This window comes from Grammomys surdaster, unplaced genomic scaffold, assembly GCF_004785775.1.
Source record: "Grammomys surdaster isolate TR1022 unplaced genomic scaffold, NIH_TR_1.0 213, whole genome shotgun sequence".
Taxonomy (NCBI): Eukaryota; Metazoa; Chordata; class Mammalia; order Rodentia; family Muridae; genus Grammomys; species Grammomys surdaster.
Genome location: NW_021604658.1, coordinates 533,369 through 544,830, shown reverse-complemented (window position 1 = coordinate 544,830; position 11,462 = coordinate 533,369). Strand labels below are relative to the sequence as shown.

At 46.7% G+C, this 11,462-nt stretch overlaps 1 protein-coding gene across 1 annotated transcript in view; it reads right to left on the bottom strand.

Moving 5' to 3' along the window:
• Nucleotides 1-2,714: 2,714 nt before the first annotated feature.
• Nucleotides 2,715-11,462, bottom strand: part of Heatr6 (HEAT repeat containing 6) — a 27,472-nt gene continuing 18,724 nt past the window's right edge. Inside the window, exons 13-20 of the mRNA XM_028772404.1 lie at nt 10,599-10,721; nt 10,079-10,165; nt 9,085-9,219; nt 8,144-8,266; nt 7,519-7,643; nt 6,203-6,299; nt 5,529-5,733; nt 2,715-3,859 (exon numbers count right to left, since the gene is read on the bottom strand). Coding sequence (XP_028628237.1) covers nt 3,288-3,859; nt 5,529-5,733; nt 6,203-6,299; nt 7,519-7,643; nt 8,144-8,266; nt 9,085-9,219; nt 10,079-10,165; nt 10,599-10,721 — 1,467 coding nt within the window. The 3' untranslated portion in view covers nt 2,715-3,287. The remainder of the gene's footprint in view (nt 3,860-5,528; nt 5,734-6,202; nt 6,300-7,518; nt 7,644-8,143; nt 8,267-9,084; nt 9,220-10,078; nt 10,166-10,598; nt 10,722-11,462) is intronic.

Genomic DNA, 11,462 nt, shown 5'->3' with positions numbered 1-11,462 from the left:
CTTGATTATCATCAAAGAATATGCCAATTTTCCAGAACAAAGACTACAGCATCAGGGGTCCATAAATTCTCCAGAAGATTCTGCAACACACCAACCCACCCTTGTGGCATGTTCTGAGTCTTAGACTTTGCTGGAAGTAGAGACAATAATACTACCAAGACAAAGCTCCCAGAAGCAACATACCTCAGACCACTCAACTCAGAATCTGAAAAGTCCTAAGACATTAAAGTTGTCCCAGGTGACTTCAACGTTAAGCCTGCTCTGCACCCTTGTTTCTAATGAGAACTTGATACCCACCCCCACCCCTCTCCACCCTACCCCGATAACTCACACCCAGTCTAAATGACTTTGTGTTCTCTGTCTTCACCTGCTGGCCATTTTACCAAACTGCAGGAGTTCAACTGTGCTATTGGTATAACCAAGACCTTGCTACTTTGTAAAAAGTTTGCTAAATGGATAAAAAAGAACCAATGAGATGAAACTATTAAGTAGTAAGAATGTAAAAAAATCATACTCTTTCCTATAACAAGGTTGTCTAAGAGTTTTAAATACATGAGGATAAAGCATGTGAGAGACTGGGGAGGATTTGGGAAATGAAAGGCAGCCAGTGTTACTTACTGCCATTATAGTTAAGCATAAATTATTACCCCTCTGTTTTGTAACAGTGATTCATTTTCAATGAATTGTTTTAATTTAGTCAAAGTCCTATTTTCCTGATGTAGTGTTGACTATGGGTACTTAGTGGTGAGGGTTGGTGGGAGGGGGATACAGGTCTTGGGGCTAGAGAGATGGCTTAGTGGTTAAAAGTACTTGTAGCTCTTGCAGAGGACCCAGATTTAGTTCCCCTTGAGGTGAACCCTGACATCCATACCAGAGACCCAGAAACCAAAGGTTTACAAAGCAATGTGAAGTTTTATTCAAGATAAGCAAAAGACAGGAGCAGATCATGAAATGAACCATCAGATCCTATCTTGCAAGTAGTTTCACCAAGATACAAATCGTTGAAAGCTCAAAGAGCCAGGGTGTAACTGCCCGTTCTGCCCCACATTTGGGGGCCACTTTGTCCCGGCCCAATCTGCTGCTCCAGTCTGTGGATCAGAGTCTAGCAAGAGAGAGAGAGTGGGGATGGAGGGTCGAGAGACACAAAGAATGGAGACAAGACAGAGGGGCTGATCAAGTCTCTCTTTTAGTGAAAGGAAATCCTGGGTATTGCCTTGCCCTCATGAACAAGCAGGGGAACACAGCTGAAGGCACTTTGCCACGTGCCTTGTAGCCATGCATACCACGTGCGCCTTGTGGCTGGGGTCACTAAACAGCAAAACAAGATATGTGAGAAAAACAAGATGTTTATCAGAGTGTGCTCAGCTGTTGTAGGCTGTTGAAAACAAGTCTCTTGTCAGGGTATATGGCTCGAGATGGCTGCAAAGATGATAGCCGCTTTCTGCTAGGAGTCGGCTCCCAACACCAGGGCCTGTCAGATTCTCTGTCCTAGGAAAGTCTGTGAAAGAACCTAACACTGAGGACACACTGGGAAGGGGACGTCCCACCGGTGCGGAAGTCATGCAGGGTCAGGATCAGGATGCCTGCACCCTCCATTTCAGAATCACCGCTGAGGGAATGCAAGCTCACACAATGTGTTGTGTGGGCCCCCAACTGTGCAGATGGACCCCTTTGAACAGGCTAGCCCTCTACCATTGGAACGTGAAGACATTAGTCAGTGTGGGTGTATGTTCCCCAGTCACTGACTACACAGCAGTTTCTGAACTGCCAGGATAGAAGAGGAAAAAAAAATTGAAATTAGAGGTAAAGGTGAAAAATCAAAGATCTATGCATGCCCTTAAGTAATTGTGTACTTCAAGCTAAATGATAACTTTGGCTTCTATTATGTTTCTTGAGTGTGTGTGTGTGTGTGTGTGTGTGTGTCTGAGGTGGTTGTCAGGATTCACTCTCCATTGGTCTCCACCTTATAGTCGCTGAGGTGGCGTTTCTCAACTGAACCCAGAGCTTGCTGTGTTTGCTCATATGATGTCCATCTGTTTTTTTGGTGGCTTCTGGGGATTCAAACTACAGTTCTCACGCCTGCACAAGTACGTTTACCACTGAGCCATCTCCCCAGCCCCTGCTGGGTGTTTCTGTTTGTTTGAGACAGACTCTCTTTATGTAGCTCAGGTTCACCTGGAACTACGCGGCGAAGGATAGACTTATAAACTCCTGGCCTTCCTGCCCTGAGTCCTCAGAGCAGGGATTTCAGGTGAGGGCCACACCTAGCATTACTTCAGATTTCTGAGACAGGGTTTTGATATATAGCCCAGGATGACCTCAAGCTCGCCCTTCTTCTACCTCGGCCTCCAGGGTGCTGAGATAACAGAAATGTGCAACCATGCCTAGCTAGCTTAAATCTCACAATTAAACAAATATCACTAGAGCCAATCTCTGCTTCTTTTAATTTATCCCACATCAGATATAAGTGTGAAATCCTTTCTTTCTTATATAATCCTACATTTTGGATGGAAATAATTTTACTGTATTATTCCTGGTCAAAAGTGCAAAATCTAAATGTAAACAATTAACCAGCCAGAAATTACTTTAACAAGTATTTGACATTAATAAATAGATTTAAAAATCTCTCATTGAAACCATTGACATTATATGAATAACCATTGACATTATATGAATAACCATTGACATTATATGAATAACCTAAAACATACAAATTAAAAGGTGGCCAAACAGCATATTTAATGTATAGGACCGTATTACCCTGAAGGTCATTTGTGAATTTAGACAAAAGTTGGTGTTGCTGTGGCCCAGGCTCCTGGACTGTGGGGAGGTGGAAGAGCCCTGGGGTGCATGCAGGTGCCGGGTGAGCAGCTGCATACTCATCAAGGGGTGCTCTTGCAGGAGTCTGGCTGCTGCAGCTGTGCTGGCAGACACTTCACGAGGCCTGTTCTTCTTCTTGCTGTGCTTTTATAAAAAATCAGTTTGTTATTAAAAAACAGTCTTGAAAACACAATTCTAATAAGATTCTAATTTCTAAATTTATTTTCTTTCTTTTTGAGACTAAAAGACGTCCAGTTGTTCGGGCCCAGGCTTCATAGATCCTGACTCCTTGTACCTTAGATGTCTGTGTTAGAATGGCCAGTAATGGAACCACTCTCCGAAGTGGTGGAGATACTAGCCCGTTCTAAATGCTGACAGATGCTCCTGCCCTAGAATGAAACTCCACGTACAAATGCACAGGCTGAGTGTCTGATTCCCACTCGTGACGTGTGAGGGAGGGTGGAAAGTCACTGATCTGAGGGCCCACGGAGCACCACTTGTCCTCCTGAAGAGTCACAATGAACGGTCAGGATGTCCTCTAAGAAACCCATGATGACCCCTCTGGCTGTGTCTCCAGCCAGTGCCTGCACACTGTGTATGTGCTTCAGGGCCAGTCTGACCATCTGGTCTCTTTCCTGTGGGGTGTGGACTGCTCCGGGATCATCTTCCTCTGTTCCCGATTTTAAGAACTGTAGGATGTAGGACTGGATCATATCTCCGTTCAGCTTAAGAGTTTCTTGAATGCAGGGCAGGTCTGAGGCACTGGCTAGGCTCAGGAGGTGAAGCAGTGCCTGGCAGATGTGAGTCCGCAGGCTGGCACAGTACTTGAACTCCAGGAAGTCTGTAGTGTCTTCGCTCTTCTGCAGGGCAGTGACCAGCGCACTCCAGATCTGGGTGAACTGTTCTACGGACCCGTACCGTGCTCTCTTGCCCGGAACAGAGAGGGCTGCAGCAGATCTGATGCGCACTTTGAAGTTCTTGCATGACATCACAACTGATGTCAGGGCTTTGTAGGCCTGGGAGGTCCACGGGGCTGTTCCTAGGAAGAAGTCACAGTCACTACAACCAGTGAAGGTTTAGAGACAAGCAGGGTGGGCAGGAAGGGTTGGGGGGAGCGTGGATTTTGTATTTGCTCCACTCTCATGATTACTCCATGTGCTAGAGTTATAACAAGAACGGCCCCATAGGCTCACGTACTTAAATGTTCAGTCATCAGGGAACTAGCACTATTTGAGAAAGATTAGGAGGTGTGGCCTTGTTGGCAGGCATGTGTCATGTGGGGTGGGCTCTGCAGTGCCCATGTCAGGCCCAGTCTCTCTCTGCTTGTGGATCAGAATGTGGCTCTCAGCTACCGATCCCAGCACCACATATGCCACCATGATGACAATGGACTACATCTGTGTAAGTATGCCTGCAGTGCAATGCTTTCCTTTACAAGTGTTGCGTTGGTCATAGTATCTCTTCACAGCTACAGAACAGTGACTGAGACTCCTCATTAGACCAGGGCAGCAAAACCAACCTGGTGGATCCCAGGGAAGGGACTATTTCCCTAGACAAACCTGAAGCATGACTTCTGTCTGTCCAACAGGGCAAAGCCTGGCCAGAGGAGAAGGATGGAACTGTACTCACTGCTCCTGGCAGCACGAGGCTGTGGACTGTGGGCAGCAGCCCCATTCCTGCTAGAACCGGGCAGCAATCCGCCATGGCACATCATGTATTTTATTGTTACAAGTTAAACACACTTCTAGCTTCAAGAATAAGATGCTCACATCTTTTTCCCATTTCTGTGGCCACCCCCAAATTAGCGCATTTCCACCTCCTTAGAAGTGCTGGCTTAGCATCTTCTTAAATGGTCTGGCTGGAGTGTCTTTCCTAGCCTGTCCCTTTATTTGTTGCTCCCAGAAAAACAGACTCTTCCCGTTCTGTGAATGCTAGTGATATTTACAAGGGCCTCAGGTCTCACTGTCCACAGTCTGTTCCTGCTTCAGGCTCACAAGCTCCCTCACAGCTCTGCCCCCAGCAGTGTCTCCACTGTCTCTCTGGGGCTGCTCTGCCAGGACATCCTGGGAGGTACGGACACTGTGCCAGCTGCCCCTCACATGGTGCTGCTCTGCTGGTCTACATGGTTGTCCCCCTCCAATACTCCCTCAGGGACACACCTTTAGCTCTCCAGTGTGATGGAGGCAGAGACACAGAGCCAGTGCTGGCTGGCATTCCCAGTGGCTAGGGTTGTACGCAGAAGCTGGTGGCCCAAGACAACGTGCCGAGGAAGACTCGTGGTGCTCAGGGCAGCATGATGGACAGAGAAGCCCTGAGCATCCTTTTCTGAACCCAGAACTTGTGAGATTTGAACCTGTACCCTCTGTTCCAGAGGCAACTCTAAGGACTTGGCCAATTTCCTTTCTATCTTTTCTCCTAAGTATTTAATGAGGTGATACAGTAGAAATGAGTTAAACTCCCATTTTGTTTGCTTAACATAAGTATTTTCTCAGCTTAAAAAAAAGCAGCTTTGTAAATACACTTTTTAAATGGCAGTAAAATACCTCATCAAACACTGACTTGTTTCATTGTTCCACCAAACCTAGTTCCTGCTGTTTTTCTACTCTTGTGACAAAAGCCCAGATGACAAATATGTTTAGCAACAGCACAGGCTGGTATATTCCTTCCCCATAGGCTCTTGACAGGCAAGGGGAGGGAGACCATCTTACCAAGTGGAAGAGCAGGGTTTTTAAAAACATTTCCCATCGCATAACAAGCATTCCACCGGACTTTCATGGCAGCGTCATTCACAACAGTGGAGATCAGAGCCTGGATGGACTCCTCGATGATTTCAGCGAACCTGGGTCTTTCTATGTGAGAGGGCTGTAGAAAATGGAGCAAATTCCCGAGGGCCCGGACCGCATTGCTTTTGACCTGGAATGAAACATAAAAGGTCTCAGAGTTATTTTACCATAGATGTTTCAGTATAAATTCCACCTTTAAAAAGACCACCCCAGGTTATGGACCCAGAGAGGGCGCCGAGTCCAAGAACTGTACATGCTCACCCAACCTAACACCAGAGCCCATGCTTTTTAAATGTACCATGTAACTAACAGGCACACTTGGGCTTTTTATCTTTCTTGTCAATTCCACTTAAAGATGCATTTGTTTTCTTTTCTTTCCATCTGTTTAAATAGCAGATAAACATGACTATATCATGCAGTAATATCAACAACAAGGAAATGCTGGCACTTCCCATGGGACACAAGGCAGCAGAATAAATTGTCTGAGTGTACAGTGGGCAGCACTGGCCAGAGCTCCTGCCGACACAGGACGGCTGACAGTCAGATGCCCTGCTGGAGCAGCTGTGCTTAAGTGTGTACCCTCGCCATCTTGCAAGTACCTTGTCTTTGTCCGTGGAGGCTTGTATTGCAGTCTGCAACATTTTCAAGAGCAGGAGCCCAGAGAACTCATCCTGGAAACTTGGGTCCGGTGTGTCCCTGCCCCACCCAGGGCACAAGGTGGGATAAGAAGAAAACACCACTTAGAAGTGTGCATACAAAGACAGAGTCACCAAGTACAGAGGGTAAAAACGTGAGGAAAACAGCTTGACATCTTTTCAGATCACGCCAAGAACTCACGCATCTTTCTTGGCTTTGTTTGTTTGTTTTTTGAGCCAGGGCTTCATTACAGAACTTAGACTGGCCTGGGATTTGGTGTGGAGCCTATGATGACTTCGAATTTGTGATCCTCCTGACTCAGCCTCCTGAGTGCTGGGATGACAGGCACATGCCAACACACCTAGGTGTCAATCCAGCAGTCCCACACTTAAGAATATAACCACAGAGGTTATCTCAAAATGGACATTTCATGGCTGGAAGTGTTCTGTCTGTAGACATCTGCAGGCCCAAGGCCTAAAACAAGCACTCAGGAAGGGGATGGATAAGGATGCATCCCTCGGCGGGGTCTGTGTGGCAGGTGTTTATTATACACCCAGAGCAGAGAATGGCCCTGTGTGCCTCACGTGACTCTTATGCAGAGCTACGTGACAGAAAGCATGCTGCAGTCAGCTCTAGTGAGAGGAATGGGGTGTTGTGGGAAGGAGGCAGATTCTATACTGAACACCCCTCAGTACTGTTCAAAATCTTTTGACCTGTGAGTATATTGCATACATACATATAGACACACAGACACACAGACACACACACTTTAAATGTATGTATGTATGTATGTATGTATGTATATATTTTCTTTCTTTCTCCAATGGAGTGTCCTGGGTATATCAGCTACATTCCAGGGCAGGTTCCTGTTTTTTTGAGGGAGGGAGAGAGGGAGAGGGAGAGGGAGAGGGAGAGGGAGAGGGAGAGGGAGAGGGAGAGAGAGACTGAATATGAAGTTGGATGGGTAGGAGGGGGGAGGATATGAGAGGAATTGGTTGAGGGAAATATGATTAAAATATATTATATGTAAAAATATTTAATAAAACAAAACCCAAAAAAACCCTCTGCATCCTAAGAACAGGGTAACTGTTACAAAGGTTTTGGACTTCTACTGTGATATTTTCTACAATGTGGGTATATACTTATGACAGCACATGGTATTTTTGAAGATATATATATATATATACTGGGTTTATTGCTTAGAGGAATATTAAAACAAAGTAGTAAAACCGCCTGCATAATACAGATGCCACTCAGGGAAAGCAGCTGAGTCACTTACATGTTGACAATCAGAGTATCTGTCAGGTTGCCCAAGGACCAGGCTGCTTTGGCACGCACGTTTAGTGACTTATCTTGAAGTGACATCAATATAGCATTTGCTGTGTCTGCAACAAATATGACGTCCTGTACAACAAACCAGGCTATATTACTAAGGAGTTCACACTGCTGCCTCTGAACTTTACAGCTTATTTTCACAGAAAGCTATAGGCCTTTATGGTAATTTTGATTTTGATTCAAGTTTGCTGTGGAGTCACCGAGCGCCTGCGACGGTCACCTGTGTGTTCTGTGCTCGGGCTGACTTCCACCTCCTTCAGCAACGTTCTGACAGTGAAAGCGTCTCCCAAACGTACCGCTTCTCAATCACTGCTCCTTCTCATCCTCTTTTTAACCCTTAGTCAGTCATTCACTAATTAAACATTTGCTGCACACTAAAGTCCCAGGCAGTGTGTCAAATAATTGGCAAACGAACCGCAGGTGCTGCGCAGTGTAATAGCAGCCAAGGAAATCTGATCACATAACAGGCTAATTTCCTTCACTGTCAGCTCAGAAGCCTCAAGCCCACAAATGCTCTAGTAGTATAGGTGCTGAGGAACTGGAGGAGGGCATGCCAAGCTTCCTCTCACCTGTCTGAGGCAGGGGAAAAGCACATAGACTCCAAGGGCCCTGGAGGTGGCGGCTTTCACTAAATGGTTCTTGCTGTCGTTCAGGCCAAGCAACATTGTAATGCACAAAATCTGCTTGTCATTCTGCAACGAGAAGGTTCAAAAAAGGAACTGTGAGAAGGAAGAACTGTGTGCCAGTCTTCCGTGAGCAGCTGTGGGGAGACCGCCTGTGCTGTGTTAAACCACCGTGACCTTCAGTCAACTCTGTGTGTGTGCGCGCGCGTGTAAAGGGTGGAGCCTGACACTGGGGCAGGTGTGTCAGCAGAGATTCTGGGTGAGGCACACAAAGAGCATCTTATTACGCTGCACCTTTCAACGATGTGAACAAGGTCACTGAATCCTTGTGCTTCATCACTGCCAGCTCCTGTATGGAAGCTAATTTACATAGCTAAGAACAGATCAAAAGGCACTGAGGAATGAGGAAGAGGAGCAGCCGAAATCAGATATAAGATCTTCACCTGGAGCGATGGAACCAGGAGGTATGGGCAGAGCGAAGACCCTGAGTCAAGGCCTCCTAACAAGGATTCTCTCCAGTTACCTCTCACATGACCCCTCTGGTAAGTGGATGATACAAAGCGTTAAAGAAACTCAAGGAGCCAAAGTGCTGGAGGAATGGCTGGGACGTGGACCAAGACTCACCTCAGGACAGGACGTGTTTCGAAGTCTGCCCTCAGAGCTGTGCCGCCCACACCGCATCCTCTAAGGCCCAGGAAGCCAGGCTTTCCTGGAGGAGTAACACTTCACTGCCCTCACTACAAACTCAATAAAAACAGCTTCCTTTTTTTTTTTTTTTTTTTTTTTTTTTTAAAGAGAGGAGGCTGAAAAGATTTCAGAACAGAGAATCACACTGGAGCCCCGCTACCCAGGGCACGGTCCAGGAGTAAGGGCACATGGCAGCTTACCGGCAGACTGCTGAAGGCCTCTGGCAAGATGGAGGACAAGGCATCGCAGGCACTCGCCTGGAGAGTCGGGTGCTCTGCTGACTGCAGGGCTCGGGGCAAAGGACCATTCAGCATCGCAGTCCAGAACATCACTACCTGGAACAGAGGCACAGTTAGAAGCAGAGACAATGGCCAATGTGGGACCTGCTGAAGCCATGCCCACTAGATGCAGCCTTGCAGATGAGGAAGGTTTTGCTGAAGTGGTAGCTGTTTGTAAGTGTTTTCACTGGTCATCTTCCACAGCAACGGAAACAACTGAAATAACCTGCCATCCAGTAGGTCACTACAGTGTAACTGAGTTGACAGCAACAGTGACAATGATGGTGGTGATGGTGGTGAGGATGATGGTGGTGATGGTGGTGGTGGTGATGGAGACCAGAGGGTAGGTAGCTTCAGGGTTAATCAGCAGTAGCAGCTTATAGTTCAACAGGGGTAAGAAGTCCTGGGGCTTCAGGTGAGATGGCTCAGTGCATAAAGGCACTTGCCGTGCAAGCTGGTGACCTGAGTTCAATCTCTGGAACCCACATAAAAGTGGCCATCGAGTTGTGGCCAACTCCACAAATTACTTTCTAACCTCCACATGTGGACATCGGCACACACGCCATATCCCAGTAATAATAATTCTGGAGTGCTATTCCCCAACAGGAACACCACAGATTTGTTCTGAATTTTATTTGTTATTAGTGTGCACACGTATGACATATGTGGACACATCTGTCATGGTGCACATGGGGATGTCAGGGGAAACTTTGTGGAGTTCGTTCCTTAAGTGGGTTCCAGGGATCACACTCAGACTGTCAGGTGTGCAGCCCTGGGCGGCAAGCACCTTTTACCCACAGTGCCATTTTACTGGTGCACCATGGTTTTCAACAGTGGAAGAAATGACATCATCCTCCCCACGTCATTACTGAGCATACTAGAACGCAGAGGACACTGGGGCTGGAGGCGGGCTTACCAGGTGGACTGGCACTCTCTGTTCAGGTGCTGTGTTGGAATCTGGCTTGTACTGCTGTATCAAGCCTGTACCCAGTTCTTCCAGGAGCTGCCAAGATACACGAAACGCACTGTCAGAGCAGAAGCTCCGCTCTGTGGAGGTCACAAACACCCTGCTTCAGTTTGTAATCATCTCAAATCAACAGCAAAAGTAGTTTCTCTTCCTTTCTTTTCCTTTTCGTTTAGTTTTTTCCAGACAGGGTTTCATTATGTAGCCCTGGCTGGCCTTGAACTTAAGAGATCCAATGGCCTCTGCCTCCTTCATGCTGGAATTAAAGGCATGTACACCACTTAGGAAAAGTAATTTCTAACTGTTTTTTCTTTTCTCAGCAACTATGACAGAGCTATTCTTTCAAGGAGTAAAACTGACACCTGATGCTGTTAGCTAACCCTGTGCAGACAAACTAGGAGAGGAATGTGCACCCCCTCACCTGAAACCTCAGAAACCACAGAAGAACACACGTCACTTGTAATGACATTACCTTCACGCCGTGGAGCTGGATGGATGGGTTTGCTTCACACACGCACTTACAGATCACCTCGCCAAGCTCCACCAAGTACAACTGAGCCATTGAAAAATAGCCTCTTGCCAGGTGAGCCAAAACCTACACAGAGAACAGGCAATTAGCTCATCTAAAGGTGGGCAAGGCTGCACAATCCAGAAGGGTTCCCACACTTCTTTACACACTCACAGCCAACATGGACTGTAAGTCTGATGCCGAGAAGTGAGAAGCAGCCGTTACCTAGATACTGCTGGCATCAGCTCCATGACACTTTACTGGTCTGCGATGTCTCACTCAAGACTAAGTCTTTGATATAGATTTTTTTGGAGTATATAGGTGGAAAGGTAAAGGGCGTGTTCGGTGTCCTCAGATGACCAACAGCCTGCTGAACCGAGCTGAGATGGCTACTCTTGGCATCAACCTGACTACATCTGAAATTAACTAAAACCCAAGCGGCTAGGTATATGCATAAGGGATTGTTTTTCTTAATTAAATCATTTGAATTGGGAAGACCCACTTTTAATCTGGATCTTCTGAGGTGGGAAGGCCCACCTTTAATCTGGGGCACACCTTCTGCTGGCAGCCTCTATAAAGGACACAGAAGAAGGAAGCTCACTCTCTTTGCCTGCTTGCTCTTACTCTTGCTGGCAAGTCTACTCCTTCACTGGCATTAGAGCTTACTTCTTTGGGATTCTGGCATATGCTGAAGACCAGCTAAGATATCCAGCCTCATGCATTGAGCAACTATTGGATTCTTGGCCTTTCTATTGGTAGACAGTCATTGTTGGGCTAGCTGGACCAAAGCCTGTGAGCCATTCTAATATTCCTTTTGTCTGTCTGTCT